At 37.9% G+C, this 19,486-nt stretch overlaps 1 protein-coding gene across 2 annotated transcripts in view; it reads right to left on the reverse strand.

The window, feature by feature from the left end:
- ANOS1 (anosmin 1) overlaps positions 1-19,486 on the reverse strand; it is a 215,639-nt gene that overhangs the window by 16,251 nt on the left and 179,902 nt on the right. For both annotated transcript variants that reach the window (XM_025372222.1, XM_025372223.1), the window contains one exon: positions 10,571-10,717. In XM_025372222.1, the coding sequence (XP_025228007.1) occupies positions 10,571-10,717 (147 nt within the window). The remainder of the gene's footprint in view (positions 1-10,570; positions 10,718-19,486) is intronic.

Below are 19,486 nucleotides of genomic sequence, written 5' to 3' on the forward strand. Positions count from 1 at the left end.
AAAAAAAAAAAAAAAAAAAAAAAAAAAAATAATAATAATAATAAAATAAAATAAATAGCCAAACACTTCCTGAAGGGCTGTATATGAAAATTCTGTGCTAAATACCCAACTGATCTGGTTCCTTAGCTTAATTCTTTCCACAAATAAATGACATTACAAAGAAAGTACTTGAAAATTATTTTTAAGTGATAAAAACTTTACTTGTAATATGCTTCAACTATGGTTCAAAAATTAGATGGATCTAATTTTCTTTTCAAATAGATCTAACTCACAGTGTCTGGTATAAATAAAGGACTCTAAAATTTTTCATTAAACGTGAATTCCTCAGTTTGCAAAAGTCTAATGACCAAGAATGATAGGGTTATTGACATTAGAGCTCTGAGAAAGAGGCAATCCTTGGGTTCCCCAGAATAATAATTGCTGTAAAAAGAATTGTAAGTCATAGCATCAGGGAAGGGGGCACACACTTAGAGAGGTGTCACAGAATGCCAATTCCACCAGGGTGGGGATTTTTGTCTGCCTCTTTGCAGTATTTTAGCATCCGAAATGGTGCATTGCATACAGTAGGTGCTCAATAAAGGTTAGTTGAATGAAGTCTTCTCATGGATCAATGCCCCATACTCTATCTGTAAAAATGATTTGGTGAAACAGAACTTTCTGATGTTGTACAACTAAAGTAAGAATTTCTGAGTGCCACATAGACACGCTACTTAAAATAGAAGCATGAATGTTTCCTCTATGTCTGAGCTAACTTTTCACATTTATGTTGTAAAAACACAAAGTCTAGAGCTAGAAAACCATCAAGGTGCAGTGGCTCGTGCCTTCAACCCCAGCGTTTTGGGAGGCTGAGGCTGAGGCTGAAGGATCACCTGAGGCCAGGAGTTTGAGACCATCCTGGGCGACATAGAAAGACCGCATCTCTACAAAAAATAAATTAAAAAAAAAAATTAGCTGGGCCGCCAGGCACTGTGGGTCACGCCTGTAATCCCAGCACTTTGGGAGGCTGAGATGGTTGGGTCACCTGAGGGTGGGAGTTCGAGACCAGCCTGACCAACATGGAGAAACCCTGTCTCTACTAAAAAGACAAAATTAGCCAAACATGGTGGCGCATGCTTGTAATCCCAGCTACTTGGGAGGCTGAGACAGGAGAATCGCTTAAACCCAGAAGGCAGAGGTTGCAGTGAGCCGAGATTGTGCCATTGCACTCCAGCCTGGGCAACAAAAGAGAAACTCCTTCTAAAAAAAAAAACAAAAACAAAAACAAAAACAAAAACAAAAACAAAAACAAAGAAAGAAAAGAAAATTAGCTGGGCATGGTGGTGCATGTCTGTAGTCCCAGCTTCTTGGAAGGCTGAGGCAGGAGGATTGTTGAGGCCAGGAGTTTGAGGATGCAGTGAGCCATGATCATGCCACTGCACTCCAGCCTGGGTGACAGAGCAAGACTCTGTCTCTACGACAAAAAAAGGAAAGAAGAAAGAAAGAAAAGAAAAAGAAAGAAAGAAGGAAAGGAAAGGAAAGGAAAGGAAAGGAAAAAGGAGAAAGAAAGAAAAGAGAAGAAGGAGAGAGGGAGGGAGGGAGAGAGGAAGGAAAGGAAGGAAGGAAGGAAGGAAAAAAGGAAGGAAGGAAGGAAGGAAGGAACGAAGGAAGGAAGGAAGGAAGGAAGGAAAGAAGGAAGGTCAGAGAGCCTAAAACAATTGTTTATTCTATTATTACACAGTAAAAATGAACTAATATCAATGGAGTAATAAAATTACTAACAAAATTAACTAAGTGAAATTGTTTTAAAATAGTTTGTTCTATAAATGCAATGTTGAAAATATTTATTTTCTCCCAGAGCATTCACTATTACAACCCAACTACTATGTGTATTAAGTAAAGAAAGCTAATATTTGACGTTTAATTCATTTATCTATGAAACTACATGCTACATCCTAATAACTGAAACTGTCACTGAAAAATGTTGAGGGAAATGAATAGATTTGGGCTTTTAGGTCCCTAACTCCAAGTCCAAAAGCAATATTTTGCCCACCATCACTTTTAGCAATGTGACGTAAGAACCCATTTCTGTTTATAATGGAGTTTTGATTAATGAACAAGATTCTTTTCTTCCCTTATTTGCCAAAAGCATTAAGTCCTTTTAGGTTTTCAACTCAGTGTGTCCACAATTGGAAATAAATTATAATTCAAAAATATTCAGCTACTTGTCAAGGAGTTTGAAACCACTTTAGATGGGTCTATTGAGTTTCATACAGAGCAGACAATTTCTCATTTTACAAAGTCAAAAAATCCAGAAAATCCAGCCAAAGTGTCCTTTCCCATGACAGAAACGGTGCTGATATTCACATTCCATACAGAGCTCCTATGCTAGTAATACTGAGTCCATTTCAAAGGTCTCCTTTCCTACATGTGTGATAATTACGAATAAGAACATGTTTTATGAATGTCTGGGGAAACTTTGGTTTGGGATTCTGTAGATCATGTGGTGAGTACATAAAAGGTTTCTGGAAGGAGGGAAAATGTGGAATAAGTTTGAAACATACTTTCCTCTTCGTTGTTCTTTGGACTTTCCAAAGCTTTCTGCCACTCCCTTCTATCATGTGTTCAACATCATGAGCTCTGCTACAATTTATATGTACATTTGGCTTTCAAATTTAAAATAGCAAGGGACATTGGAATGGATAAAATTTAAGAAAAAGGACTTTTTGGAAAAATACGAAACTCTAATTAGAGCATGAGCTGTTCTCAGCTCCTGATAGTGAGTGGGTGTGTGATCCAATGGAAATCAACTAACATCTGCAGATCCCCTGACAGTATAGGCAGTGGATTGACCACAGCTCCAGTCAAATCCACAATACTATCACACAGCTACCTCCTGAGCTACAAGTATGTATTTCTGACTGCCTATAACATTTTCTGGCTATCATGCAGTTATCTCAGATTCAACACACCAAAACCAAATTCTCCATAGCATGGAGACATATCCCAGGAAACATATCATAATTCTACTGCTCACAATCTTTGTTAATTGAAGTACTGTTAGTCATTCAAGCTAGAAGGTAAACACTCCCTTTAGATCCATTTCTCTTTTTCCCTTCAGCCAGGTCTTAATATCCAAGTGGCCATACATCCTGGCTCTCCTACAGTCTATGTCTGTTGGTGGGGAATAATGTTTACAAATGCCTCCTTTTATTCTCAAATAAATCCCACTTCAGACAATAAATTATGTGGACACTTGTGTAATACTCTTACGTAACTCGCCAACCTTCCTCCTACTATTGCTGTCTTTAATTCACGATCTGATTATTTCTCGTCTTGGCTACTGAAATTAAACGACATGCTCTCTCTGAACTTTCCCAATCCATTCTCCTTGCACGCTTGCTTTTGCTAACATCTCCAAGTCCTACTCAGACCTTCCCCTGCTACTTCACATTCCTTTCCTCCACATAGAACAAAATCCAAGCTTCCTGGCATAACATATAAGCTTCTCCATCACTCGACATTGATCAGTCTCTCCAGCCTCACACAGTCACTTCCTCAGCCTCACCAATACTTGACATTCCTGATCTTTCTCCCAGCTGCACCTCTTCATTTCCTGGGTCAGAAGTGTTCATCTTCCCTGGCCAAAAAAAGTAATCCAGCCTTTAAAATGTACCTTAAACTTTACCTCCTCTGTGAAAATTCCTCTGCACACAACATCAAAATCTCTCTGCTCTCAACTACTTCAGCTGTTTATCCAGACTGCTGTGAAGAATAATGTCTTATTATGTGGCAACTGCCTATCTGCCTAAGCCTCAGAACTGCAGGTTCCTTAAAGGTAGGAAATATCCGTTATCCATTATTGTATTCCCATCACATGGCACAGAGCCTGGCATAAAGTCGGTAATTTGTGTCCATTTGCAAAAGAAGACAAAAAGTAAATAGAAATGCATTCATTGATATATCTAAGTTAATTCAAAGGTTTTTTCTGTTTTGTTTTGGTTTTTTTTATGGAGTCTCGCTCTGTCACTCAGGCTGGAGTCAGTGGCGCAATCTTGGCTCACTGCAACCTCCGCCTCCCAGGTTCAAGAGATTCTCCTGCCTTGGCCTCCCAAGTAGCTGGGACTATAGGCACGCACCCCCATGCCTGGCTAATATTTGTATTTTTAGTAGAGACGGGGTTTCACCATATTAGCCAGACTGGTCTCGAGCTCCTAACCTTGTGATCCACCCGCCTCGGCCTCCCAGAGTGCTGGGATTACAGGCGTGAGCCACCGTGCCTGGTCAATTCAAAGTTTTAAAACTTCACATTTTCAAATGAAAGTTGAACATACCATTTTTGGATGTATTAAAATACTCATCTAAAGACTCTTATTACTGTTTGCAATGTTTACTATATATCTAAAGGATCAACTTAAAAGAACTATCAGACCTTTCTTCCCTTTCTTTTTTTTTCTATATTTCCTTTGTCACTTTAATTGAAAATGAAAAGATTCTGCCACCAGCTGTCAGACACAGGATTTGTGTAGGAAAATGAAACTCTATTTGTTTTTACACCTTATTATTTTGGTAAAGGGCTTGGTGTACTCAGTAGAGTCATAAGTATTCTGTCTAGATATTTTTATACAATGTTCCTTTTAGATTCCAAACTCTTTGGGAGGATCTTCCTAAACAAGGTAAAAGCAAAATGCCAAATTCCATATTTTTGCCCTTCTTTTAAAGGGAATCCATACCAAGTGTTTTCAAGAACTTCCTGTTACTTCAAAGAAATTTTTAGCGTGAATACGTAGAGAGGGCATGAGTTGAAACGGCAAGAAACAGATGCGTGGTCTACAAAAAAATCCACAGAACAAATCCTGACATGTCACTAAAGATGTAGAATGAATCTCTGCCTCTTGAGTAAGCATTAACACTGTAACCACAATAGTTTTGACTGAAGGCTACAGTGTCAACTGTTGACGGCCACTGCACAGAACATTCTCTTTTAGAAATATATTTGACATCAGTTGTATCTTTGGAATCAAGGTTTTGGCCAGCCACAAAGAAAGTTCTCTGGTCAGCATGGATGTGTACTTATTAGATGATGGCTTCACATTGGTCTGCAGTAGGAAGCATTCCTGGAGGTTGACAGAGCTCAGAGGCTGGAAATGGGTATGAAGAAAACAGTTTGAACACTAACTGACTGCGAGGCATTTCGATTCGTGAAACAAGTCATTACTGACAAATAGAGGCTTGTGTATCTCCGTCACAGGAGCTCATCACTCCCAGCTTCTCCTTTGTGGCCCAGGGTCCAAGTCACTAAACATCAATCAAGTCAGCATCACTTTTGGAACCCAAATCAAGGTCACTCCTTGCCTTTGGATCTTGTCTCTTTATCGTCAAGTCCACAATTTCATGCATCATAAATTGGATAACACTATGGACTCTAATATTGATTAATAAATATTGATACAATTCTCTGCTTATGGTTTCTTTAAAGATTTCAGTATTTGAGAAAACCACTGATATTCTTCACATTTATTTCTAACTTTGAGTTATTTAAAGTAATGCGTGTGTATATATGCGTGTATGTGTGTATATGTGTACGTATCTATGCCAACAACCATGTTTCCTATTTGTCATGCACTGAAATCATTATTGTATGGCAATACTGGTCACACTACTGCTTGCTGATACAGTGCAGTGAAGGTGAATCCCTTTTCTTCTGCCAAATTTAAAAAGATGCTTAAGTTTTATAGCACTTGTATTGCAAACTGGACAACTAAATCATGTTTTAAAGCACTGCTCTTTGTTGTTCACAAAGGAGAAAACATTGAGAGTCAGTCCTAAAGCAACACCAAACCTTACAAGGCTGGGCTCAGAGGCTCTTTACCTCTGTTCTGACATCCTGTCTTCTCTCTGCACTACAAGCAGTGCCGTAAGAATCCTCACACTGAAACACCTAAGGTGTCTCCTTTGTGTCAGCCACCGGTCCAACCAATCTGGATGTGTAATCTCATTTATTCCTCACAACAGACCTAGGAGGTGATCTATAATGCTTCCTCTAGTTTATCATGTTTTAATAGAATAAAGAAGAAAAATGTATGATCATGTCACTAGATGAAGTACGAATATTAGATAAAAATCAGTATCGATTAACCACAAAAACTTTGCAAGTAAGAAGAGTAGAGGATTGTATTAATCTGACCAGGGATGTCTTCAAAAACCCTAAAGATCACTTAAACATCATGCCTAATATTATCACTTTTAGTCACCATTTTACTGAAACTCTCAGCCAGTTTTAAGGCAAGGGAAAACTAAAACGTCAAAGATATGGAAAGGAAAATATAAAATTCTCATTATTTACAAACTAGATGATGGTTTTTGTAGAAAAAATGCAAACAAATCATCAGAGAAAATGTTATAATTAACAAAGTACTAAAACAATATTGCTGGATTCACAGTCAATAATATATGAATATAAAACATTTATAATATACCAACAATAAAAATCAGAAAGTAAAATTGAGGAAAAAGTATGCCATCTATAATAGGATACAAATAAAAACAAATATCTTGGAAAAAGCATATTAAAAAGTGTCATACTCTCTATCCAATATATTATAAAACATTGTTGAGAGAAAAATTTTAAAACTGAATACAGTGACATATCATGTTTGTAGATTGGAAGACTCAGTATTTTTAAGATGCCAATTCTTCAAAATCATTGATGTGTGGATGAATTCAATCTCTATAAATATCTCAGGAGGTTTTTGTGGAAATTGAAAAATTAACTCAAATATGTATATAAACATTCAAAAGGTCAAGAATAGTTGAGACAATTTGAAAAAGAAGTAAAAACTAGAGGACTATCATTAGAAATATTTATAAATCTATGGTAGTTAAGACAGTAAGGTATTGTCAAAACATTGGAAAAATATGCCAAAGACTCTATAGAAAGTCCAAAAATTAACTTGCATGTATATGCATTATTTAGGGCAAATAAGGCACTGTAGAACTTTGGGGAAAATCGTCATTTGAAAAATACATAATGACGTATCAGAGAAGGAGATCAGAAGAAAAAAAAAAAAAAAAGAACACTGACCCTCTACAACAAAAATCAATTCTGGGTAAAAGAGCTTAAGAATAAAAGGTGATATGGTTTGGCTATGCCCCTACCCAAATCTCATCTTGAATTGTAGCTCCCATAATCCCCACGTGTCATGTGAGGAACCTGGTGGGAGGTAACTGAATCATGGGGACGAGGTTTTCCCATGTTGTTCCCGTGATAGTGAGTAAGTCTCATGAGATCTGACGGTTTTATAAAGTGCAGTTCTCCTGCACATGCTCTTTTGCCTACCGCTCATGTAAGGTATACCTTTGCTCCTCCTTCACCTTCCGCCATGATTGTGAGGTCTCCCCAGCCATGTGGAACTGTGTGTCCATTAAATCTCTTTTTCCTTACAAACTACCCAGTCTCAGGTATTTCTTCATAGCAGTATGAAAATGGACTAATACAAAAGGTGAAACAGTAGACAAGAAGACAAGAAAGGAGTATGTATATCTTTGTGACCTTTGTATGAAAAAGGATTTCCTAACCAGGACACAGAGAATACTAAACCTAAAGGAAACAAAATGAATTGCTTATCTCTAAAATTAAGAACCACTAGGGGCTGGGAGCGGTGGCTCACACCTGCAATCCCAGCACTTTGGGAGGCTGAGACAGGGAGATCACCTGAGGGCAGGAGTTCAAGACCAGCCTGGTCAACATGGTGAAACCCCATCTCTACTGAAAATACAAAAAATTAGCCAGGCATGGTGGCAGCCACCTTTAATCTCAGCTACTCTGGAGGCTAAGACAGGAGAATTGCTCGAACCCGGGAGGCGGACCAGCCTGGGCAACAAGAGTCAAATTCCATAAAAAAAAAAAAAAAACAAACCACTAAGAAGAAAGTTAAAAATGCAAGAGTGGATCAGAGTGGAAGAAAATACTTACATGAAAACAAATGACGGCTGGACGTGGTGGCTCACGCCTATAATCCTAGCACTTTGGGAGGCCAAGGCAGGCAGATCACTTGAGGTCAGGAGTTCAAGACCAGCCTGGCCAACATGGTGGAACCCTGTCGCTACTAAAAATATAAAAATTAGCTGGGCATGGTGGCACACGCCTATAATCCCAGCTACTCAGGAGGCTGAGGCGGGAGAATCGCTTGAACCTGGGAGGCAGAGGTTGCAGTGAGCTGAGATCACACCACTGCACCCCAGACTGGGCAACACAGCAAGACTATGTCTCAACAAACAAACAAACAAATAAACAAACACCAAATGACTTTTATATACAATATAAAAAGCATTCTTGCAGGACAGAGTAGCTAAAGAGTTGAAAGAGTCCTTCAAAAAAGAGAAATCCAATTGTCAGTAAACTTACAAAAAGGTGCTCAACTTCTTGGACACCAGAAAAGTGCGAATTCAAATAGCAATGAGGTATTACTATGAACATACCAGAAAGGGTAAACTTACAAAGATGGTAAATACCACATGGCAGAGAGAATGTGGAGCACCTGGAACCATCACCATGCCCTACTGGTGAGAATGTAAACTGGTACAACCATTTTGGAAAACTATTAATGTTTTCTAAAACTTGACATAGTCTACGGCCTAAGAATCCCACCTCTATGGAAGAGTATGCGTCAAACAACATGTGCTAATAGGGCATTCACACACGTACTATTCTTAATAGCTCCACATCTGAATAAGTAAATCTCCATCCACAGCTGAAAGGATACACAGATTGACGTATACTAAGGACATCCAGGCAGCAATATAAATGAATTGTTTCATGCAACATAATGCATTGGTTTTTCATAAAATGCTCATGGCAAGAAGCCAAATACAAATAGAAATTGAGTGACTCCATTCTGATAAATTTCAAATACAGGCAAAATAAATATTGAGTTTCAAAAGTCAGGATGGTGGCGGTTACTCTTGTATGCTTGAGATATTTACTTTTTCAATAGTAGATGTTTACATTTTCATTTTATTACATTATGCTTAAAATTTTAATATTAATAAAATATGTTATATTTTTAAAATATGAATAAGTTGATAATTTTAATTAATATAATAGATTAAATAATTTTCTTACTTAATATTTATTATAAAATTAATTGTAATATAGACATATAATATAATCTTAATGCAATAAATGTTGAATAAACTTTAATTTTTTTTTTTTTTTTTTTGAGACTGAGTCTGGCTCTGTCGCCCAGGCTGGAGTGCGGTGGCCGGATCTCAGCTCACTGCAAGCTCCGCCTCCCGGGTTCACGCCATTCTCCTGCCTCAGCCTCCCGAGTAGCTGGGACCACAGGCGCCCGCCACTTCGCCCGGCTAGTTTTTGTATTTTTTAGTAGAGACGGGGTTTCACCGTGTTAGCCAGGATGGTCTCGATCTCCTGACCTCGTGATCCGCCCGTCTCGGCCTCCCAAAGTGCTGGGATTACAGGCTTGAGCCACCGCGCCCGGCCTAAACTTTAATTTTAATTAACATTATAGAAATAAAATATATTAATGTTAATAATAATATCATTTTACTTGCAGAATGGATTTCAGCAGCTTGAAAGAAAATCCTGGAATAGGAACCACTCCAACACCAATATCGCTTATGGCACATGGCCCATCAATACCTTGAGTAAAAGTGAATTTCAGAAGAATGAGGAGAATTTTGAAAACCTAACTCTTGAAACAATCTATTCTGCTTATGTTTTTAAGAGGCATAAGAGTGATAAAGATAAAAGACTCTATGTTGAATAAATTCTAAAAGTACCACCTTGATAATAGAAAAACAAATATTCAAAGACAAAAAAAAAACCAAAACAAAAAGAATTTATGCTAAAGATAAATGTTCAAACGAAATGAATCTATCCTAAGGACAAATGTATTGGGGCCTTAATTAGAAAATAGAAATTCTAAAGGAACTGAAATGTTTCATTGTACTGGAATAATGACATGTATTATGATATTAAGATATACCCATACAGAGTAGCATTTATAGAATGTTATGAAAAATGCATTACAATATAGCAGCTCAAATAATGTTACACAGAAATATGTGTGTATGTTTTATAAACACACTCACACACACACACCCTAACTGAGTGAAAGACAGATGCATAGAAAATTTCTGAAAGGAAACCCACCAAAATGCTGTTTCAGGAAATGATACTGAGATAATAGGTGACTTTCCCCTCCTACTTTCTAAATTATTTGTATTATGGATCTTTTTTTTAAAAAATAAATAATTTATAACAAAAATTACAGCTCAAAATAATGAGTATTTTGAGTGTTTTGGATATAACATCAGCCAATCAGCCCTCTGGGAAAGAAATGAAGACAAGCTAATATTCCTGAAATGAAAATATTTAAGTAATTGACTGTTGTAGATTTCCAGATGTGAGATAACTATCAACTCATTCAGACTTATACTATTTAAGCGTTTTGTTCAACAACCATTTGCCTTAGTATCGATACAGTGGCTTGACATTTACTTCTTCAAAACTACCTCTACATTACTGTGCTGTTTAAAGCAAGTAGGAAATAAGTAAGTAATGTTTATGTACCTTCTGTTTTCTTCCAGTAGACTTTAACTTGCAGTTGGCCATCCTGATAGAAGGGAGCTCCAACTTCCAGCGGGCGAGTGGGTCGTCGTCTTTGAAAAGGGAGTTGTGTTTGAATTCCACCTTTTCTAGTTTTCGCAAGCTGTTCTTCTATAACAAAGTACAACATTCTAAGTTACTTGTTAAAAATAATTATAGATTCCTGGGCAAGGTGGCCAAATAGGAACAGCTCCAGTATGCAGCTACCAGTGACACCAACACAGAAGGTGGGTGATTTCTCCATTTCCAACTGAGGTATGCGGCTCATCTCATTGGGACTGGTTAGACAGTGGGTTCAGCCCATGGAGGGCGAGCAGAAGCAGGGTGGGGCATTGCCTCACATAGGAAGCATAAGCCCTGGGAACTTCCTTCACTAACCAAGGGAAGCCATGAGTGAATGACAGCTATCTGGCTCAGATACTACGCTTTTCCCACTGTTTTCACAACTCGCAGACCAGGAGATTCCCTCAGGTGCCTACACCACCAGGGCCCTGGGTTTCAAGTGCAAAACTGGGAGGCCATTTGGATAGGCACAGAGCTACCTGCAGGAATTTTTTTTTTTTTTTTTTTAGATGGAGTCTCGCTCTGTCGCCCAACAAAGATCAAAAGAGACAAAGAAGGGGAATATATAATGGTAAAGGATTCAACGCAACAAGAAGAGCTAACCTAAATATATATGCACCCAATATAGGAGCACCCAGATTCATTAAGCAAGTTCTTAGAGACCTATAGAGATACTTAGACTCCCACACAATAATAGTGGGATGTTTTAACACCCCATTGTCAATATTAGACAGAACAACAAGACAGAAAATTAACAAGAACATTCAGGACTTGAACTCAGCTCTGGACCAAGCGCACCTATAGATATCTACTGAACTCTCCACCACAAATCAACAGAATATACATTCTTCTCAGCACCATATAGCACTTATTCTAAAATTGACCACATAATTGGAAGTAAAATATTCCTCAGCAAATGCAAAAGAATGGAAATAATAACACAGTCTCTCAGACCACAGTGCAATCAAATTGGAACTCAGGATTAAGAAAGCCACTCAAAACCATACAACTACATGGAAACTGAACAATATGCTCCTGAATGACTACCGGGTAAATAATGAAATTAAGGCAGAAATAAGTAAGTTCTTTGAAACCAAGGAGAACAAAGACACAATGTACCAGAATCACTGGGACACAACTAAAGCAGTGTTTAGAGGGAAATTTATAGCACTAAATACCCACAAGAGAAAGTGGGGAAGATCTAAAATCGACACCCTAACATCACAATTAAAATAACTGGAGAAGCAAGAGCAAACAAATTCAAAAGCCAGGAGAAGACAAGAAATAACTGAAATCAGAGCAGAACTGAAGGAGATAGAGACACAAAAAAACCCTTCAAAAAATCAGTGAATCCAGGAGCTCGTTTTTTGAAAACATTAACAAAATAGGTAGACCACTAGCCAGAATAAAAAAGAAGAAAAGAGAGAAAAATCAAATAGACACAATAATAAATGATAAAGGGGATATCACCACTGATCTCACAGAAGTACAAACTACCATCAGAGAATACTATAAACACCTCTACGCAAATAAACTAGAAAATCTAGAAGAAATGGATAAATTCCTGGGCACATACACCCTCCCAAGACTAAACCAGGAAGAAATTGAATCTCTGAATAATAGCCTACCAACCAAAAAAAGCCTAGGACCAGATGGATTCACAGTCGAATTTTACCACAGATGCAAACAGGAGCTGGTATTATTCCTTCTAAAACTATTCCAAACAATAGAAAAAGAGGGACTCCTCCCTAACCCATTTTATGAGGCCAGCATCATGCTGATACCAAAACCTGGCACAGACACAACAAAAAAAGAAAATTTCAGGCCAATATCCCTGATGAACATTGATGTGAAAATCCTCAATCAAATACTGGCAAACCAAATTCAGCAGCACATCAGAAAGTTTATCCATCACGATCAAGTTGGCTTCATTCCTGGGATTCAAGGCTGGTTCAACATACTCAATCCATCACATAAAGAGAACCAATGACAAAATACACATGATTACCTCAATAGATGCAGAAAAGGCCTTCAATAAAATTCAGCACCCCTTCATGCCTAAAAACTCTCAATAAACTAGGTATTGATGGAACATATCTCAAAATAATAAGAGCTATTTATGACAAACCCACAGACAATATCATACTGAATGGGCACAAGCTGGAAGCATTCCCTTTGAAAACTGGCACAAGACAAAGATGCCTTCTCTCACCACTCCTATTCAACATAATATTGGAAGTTCTGGCCAGGGCAATCAGACAAGAGAAAGAAATAAAGGTATTCAAATAGGAAGAGAGGAAGTCAAATTGTCTCTATTTGCAGATGACATGATTGTATATTTAGGAAACCCAATCGTCTCAGCCCAAAATCTCCTGAAGCTGATAAGCAACTTCAGCAACGTCTCAGGATACAAAATCAATGTGCAAAAATCACAAGCGTTCCTATACACCAATAACAGACAAATAGAGAGCCAAATCATGAGTGAACTCCCATTCACAGCTGCTACAAAGACAATAAAATATCTAGGAATCCTACTTACAAGGGATGTGAAGGACCTCTTCAAGGAGAACTACAAACCACTACTCAAGGAAATAAGAGAGGATACAAACAAATGGAAAAACATTCCATGAGCATGAATAGGAAGAATCAATATTGTGAAAATGGACATACTGCGCAAAGTAATTTATAGATTCAATGCTATTCCCATCTAGCCACCACTGACTTTCTTCACAGAATTAGAAACAACTACTTTAAATTTCATGTGGAACCAAAAAAGAATCCGTATAGCCAAGACAATCCTAAGCGAAAAGAACAAAGCTGGAGGCATCATGCTACCTGATTTCAAACTACACTACAAGGCTACAGTAACCAACACAGCATGGTACTGGTACCAAAACAGATACATAGACCAATGGAAAAGAACAGAGGCTTCAGAAATAACATCACACATCCACAACCATCTGATCTTTGACAAACCTGACAAAAGCAATAGGGAAAGGATTCCCTATTTAATAAATGGTGTTGGGAAAACTGGCTAGCCATATGCAGAAAACTGAAACTGGATCCCTTCCTTTCACCTTATACAAAAATTAACTCAAGATGGATTAAAGATTTAAATGCAAGACCTAAAACCATAAAAACCCTAGAAGAAAACCTAGGCAATAGCATTCAGGACATAGGCATGGGCAAAGACTTCACGACTAAAATACCAAAAGCAATGGCAACAAAAGCCAAAATTGACAAATGGGATCTAATTAAACTAAAGAGCTTCTGCACAGCAAAAGAAACTAGCATCAGAGTGAACAGGCAACCTACAGAATGAGAGAACATTTTTGCAATCTATCCATCTGACAAAGGGCTAATAATATCCAGAATCTACATGAAACAAACAAATTTACAAGAAAAAAAAAAAAGCAACTCTATCAAAAAGTGGGCAAAGTATATGAACAGACACTTCTCAAAAGAAGACATTTATGCGGCCAACAAACATATGAAAGAAAGCTCACCATCACTGGTCATTAGATAAATGCAAATCAAAACCACAATGAGATACCATCTCATGCCAGTTAGAATGGCGATCATTAAAAAGTCAGGAAACAACAGATGCTGAAGAGGATGTGGAGAAATAGGAATGCTTTTGCACTGTTGGTGGGAGTGTAAATTAGTTCAACCATTGTGGAAGACAGTGTGGCGATTCCTCAAGGATCTAGAACTAGAAATACCATTTGACCCAGCAATTCCATTATTGGATATATACCCAAAGGATTTTAAATCATTCTACTATAAAACACATACACATATATGTTTATTACAGCACTATTCACAATAGCAAAGACTTGGTGCCAACCCAAATTCCCATCAATGATAGACTGGATAAACAAAATGTGGCATATACACCATGGAATACTATGCAGCCATATAAAAGAATGAGTTCATGTCCTTTGCGGGGACATGGATGAAGCTGGAAACCACAATTCTCAGCAAACTAACACAAGAACAGAAAACCAAACACTGCATGTTCTCACTCATAAGTGGGAGTTGAACAATGAGAACACATGGGCACAGAGAGGGGAACATCACACACCAGGGCCTGTTGGGGGTGGGGGGCAAGGGGAGGTATAACATTAGGAGAAATACCTAATGTAGATGATGAGTTGATGGGTGCAGCAAACCACCATGGCACATGTATACCTATGTTAACAAACCTGCACGTTGTGCACAGGTATCCCAGAACTTAAAATATAATAAAAAATAATAATCATTATTATATAACCTGATATTAGTCCCAGTGTACTTCATTTCATCCTGTTATTTAGTCATATTAAATGTCTTCTTTTTTTTTAAAGTAAAAGATGGTATAACTGCATATTCTTTCATGTTCAAGTTAATGAACCGCCCCCCTTCAAAATCCACTGGAATACTAAAAGTATATTACACGTAATCCCCAGTATTTAATTTGGTAAGTAACATATATTCACCAGGCTTGAAAGATGCTCCAATGTAAATAATAAGTATAAATAATATTTCTCATTATAGTTTTTTTATAGTTATGGGGAAAATAAAATAATATTACAATACCATTTCGTGAAGCAGTTGATAGGTTTTCGTGGAAAACCCATATGTAATATGGAAGTATGAGTATTATCCATCATACTTGGTGCAGGGCTCTAAACGGAAATGTGGTTCAGCTTTGTCAAATAAATAGTAAAGAGCAAATTGCACCTACTCAGTTGACAATGCCAACTTCAGCTTCAACACTCAGCAACCCATCTGTGTGCCATTCAGATTAGTGACAGACATCCAAATTCTGACAGATATTAAAGTGAAACTTTAAAATATCCAGCAAATGAAATGAAATGAAAAGGCATCAGGTTGGGCAATGGAGTACAAGAACCCATTCAGTAATTAGCTCTTTCTGTCAGCAATTCTGAGCACTTCCCAAGAGCCAGGCATTGAGCTAGGAGTTGCAGAGATAAAGTTTTTGTACCTGAGGGGCTCTTGAAATACCACCAGACAAATCGCTCTCATGATGGTGTGCCAGCAGTGAGCTTGACCAAAGGCACCTGCCCAGTGGAAGAGCATCAGTCTGACCAGCCACTGTTTCTGTTCTTTGAAAAAGTGGCCACAAGTTTTCTGAAGAATCGAGTCATGGGAGTATAACTGCTGCCATGTGACATGGTATTTTGTGAAGAAACCAGGACACTTTAGGAAAGACGAGGTAAAAGTATGTTCACATGTTCATTATTGGTTGCTATTTAAAAGCATGAACTTTTTTCCCCTATTGTCCATTTCAAAGTGTTTTCAACACATATTTGTTGCAATGCTAGGACACCATAAAACTGAACAAGAAGGATTCCAAGCCCTATGTATCCCATATCCAGTGGGAGATAGAGACATACTACTATAAATCAAAACAGCATTAAATATATCTTTGAATCAGGCAGTTCAAGATTTCATTCTTAGCGCAGGTCATTTCTTACTGTGTTGTTGTGTAGAGTCATGATCTGACTCTAGTTTTAGTTTGTTTTTTATTATTCTGTTTTCATTTAGCTGTATCTTTCTCTCTTTTGCCATTCCTAATTCTCCAAATCTGCTTGTTTTCTTTGTATCTATACTTTTGATTGCTTTAGCTCAGAATGGACCAGCACTACTTGTTTCTGTCAACCTTCTTTGCCCATGAAAACTTCTCAGAGGCTCTCCCTGGTGAAGATTTTCCAGAGTAAATCAAAACACACCACTCTTTTGTGCTCCTGTATTTTTTGTTTTAAGTTATTTTTTCTTTTGTTTCTCAAACTCAACCCAGAAGTCCTCTACAAAACAGAGCTCATCCTAATCTTCCTTGGATGAAATGAAATAAATAAAATTATGAATTGATGGCTGTTTATACCAAATATATTACCAAATACTCACTTGCCTCGGGCTATTTGGGGTGTTTTATTTATGTCAATATAGTTATCCTTTAACATGAGATTCAAACATGTTGCAGGAAGGGCAATAAACTTAATATTTTTTTTTCTTTGGAAACAGGGTTTCACACCATTGCCCAGGTTGGTCTCAAACTTCTGGCTCAAGTGATCCTCCCATCTGAGCCCCCTAAGTAGTTAGGAGTATAGGCACATGCCACTGAACTTCACTTTTGACTCCAGGTGTGTTCCTGAGGGGCTTGGTTGGGGTGGTGAATTTTGACACTAATTTACATTCATAGAGCCATCCTATGAAATTAAGCAGGGGTCAGTAAACTTTTCCTAAATGGCCAGATAGTAAATATTTTTGGTTCTGTGCATCATATGGAAAATGTTTTCGGTTTTGCAGACCGGTCTCTCTCCCAACTACTCAATTACTGTTGTGCTCCCCAAACAGCCAGACATGATATGTAAATGATATGCAAACAAATGTGACCCTGTGCCAATAAAATCTTATTTACAAAACCAGAAGGGGGCTGGATTTGGCCTGTGGGCCATAGTTTGCAGACCCCTGAGAAAGGAATTAGCGTGCACTGAAGATGAAAAAAGCAGCACTCAAAAATACTAAGAATTGTATTCAGTTTCACATAATTCAAAGAGTGAAGGTGAAATTTAATCCTAGGGCCATCCCATGCCAAACTTCTGTTTCCATCACCATGTACTGAGTCTTACAGAGTACCCATTTATATGATTTAATAATTAGGATACCAAAAATTTCCCTAGGCCCCAAATTTCTCTCTCATCTACTCACTGAATTTAGAGGTTGCATACATAGAAATTCTGCCCTTTGATGCAAGACGTTTCTGCTTTCTGAATTCCAAATAGCCCTTTGAGAGATAAAAGGGTAAGCTGTATTGATTTTATGCTTATAAACAATGTGTTATCAAAACTCTTCTAATAAAAGCAGTGAGGTTTGCATTCTTGGGCAGGTGAGAGGAAGACAGAAGGATGAGATGGAGAGAACACGCCCAACCTGGGGTAAGACAAGATCAGTCAAGGAAAGCTGTGGACCCCAGAAGATAATCTACATCAACTCAATTTTTCCTGACACTGGCATGACCAATGAATCGTCTATCCAACAGACCAGATGAAAGGAAAATAAAAACACACATTTGTTAAATTCGCATTTAGGCTATTTTAGCTTAAACAGTTCAAATCAATGTGTGGATAACAGAATCATTTATGAGGTTGCTACTTTTTGAGAGTCAGTATAACCAATAACATAGGAAGCTTAGAACCCAGGAGAAGAGATAGGAACCAGATATAGAAAACTCATGGTTATCCTAGCCAAAGTCCATCACTTTCTTGACACTGTCACGGAGTTAAAGAGTCCTCCTACTTATACCCAAAGTCTTCATGACATAACTAATTAAGAATTTAAGTTTTCTTTTGCTTTTATTGTTTTAAGGGTTAGGGTCTCCCTCTGTCTCCCAGGCTGGAGTGCAATGGCACTATCATGGCTCACTGCAGCTTCAAACTGCTAGGCTCAAGTGATTCTCCTGCCTCAGCCTCCCAAGTAGCTGGGACTACAGGCATGCACCACCAAGCCTGGCTAATTTTTTTTAAGAGACACAGTCTCACTATGTTGCCCAGGTTGGTTTCCAACTCCTGGCCTCAAGCAATCCTCCTACCTTGGCCTCCCAAATTGCTGGGATTACAGGCATGAGCTACCGGGCCCAGCCAGGATCTAAGATTTTCACAAACCCATTTATGTTTCTAATAATCTGTGATAATATTGAGAACTCACCACCAGATAACTAAGACAGATACTATGTTTAGATAGATATCATGTTTAGATACTAGGTTTAACCTCAATGTCAATCTTGTCTTCCTACTTGCTTTATATCCTAGGCAAACTTTTTCTTTTCTTTTCTTTTCTTTTAAAATGGAGTCTTGCTCTGTCACCCAGGCTGTAGTGGAGTGCAGTGGCACAATCTCAGCTCATTGCAACCTCTGCCTCCCAGGTTCAAGTCATTCTCGTGCCTCAGCCTACTGAGTAGCTGGGACTACAGGCATGCATCACCATGCCAGGCTAATTTTTGTATTTTTAGTAGACACGGGGTTTTACCGTGTTGGCCAGGCTGGTCTTGAACTCTTGACCTCAAGTGATCTGCCCATCTTGGCCTCCCAAAGTGCTGGGATTACAGGCATGAGCTACTGCGCCCAGCCCTAGGCAAACTTTAGTATTTAATTATATATGTAAAAACATACTTTTATATATCAAGATTGAACCATTGTTGCTTTACTAAAATGATTCAAGAAGAGAAATCCACCAACAATTAGTGTTGCTGACACATGCAACACTAATTTTATTCGGTAGAAACCGAATAAGGTGCATACTACAATGCTAGCAGTATGACCCTGACTTTATAAGAATGTCTCCTCTACTTTCAGTAATAAGCAAAAATGGAATAATATCATATCTACCATATTCTGAAAAAGTTATGATGTCTGATTTACACTCTTCGATAGTCATAGAAATTAAGAAAATAAAATATGTACACTATTTTTCAAATATCCAAGTTTTGATTAATTTTACAGATCATCAAGAGATTCAGAGTATTTTCTCTCCCATCTATTCTTGTTCTGGAGAGCCAGAAAATAATTCCAGTTCCATGAGGCAACTATAAAACATCTGGAACCTGTCAAACTTGAAAATATTCCTCCTGTCTTCAAAGAAACAAGCTACCATTCCATTAAAGACAATGCTATATCATACTTCCTTCAAGGGACTCTTTCATAAAACTGCATGAACATTCAGCCTTCACTTGAATAGAAATGTTTATCATTAAAACACCTAGTAGCCTGCAGACCTGGAAAAATATAATTCAAAAAGTAATTTATATACTGACAT

This window comes from Theropithecus gelada, chromosome X (genome assembly GCF_003255815.1).
Source record: "Theropithecus gelada isolate Dixy chromosome X, Tgel_1.0, whole genome shotgun sequence".
Lineage (NCBI taxonomy): Eukaryota > Metazoa > Chordata > Mammalia > Primates > Cercopithecidae > Theropithecus > Theropithecus gelada.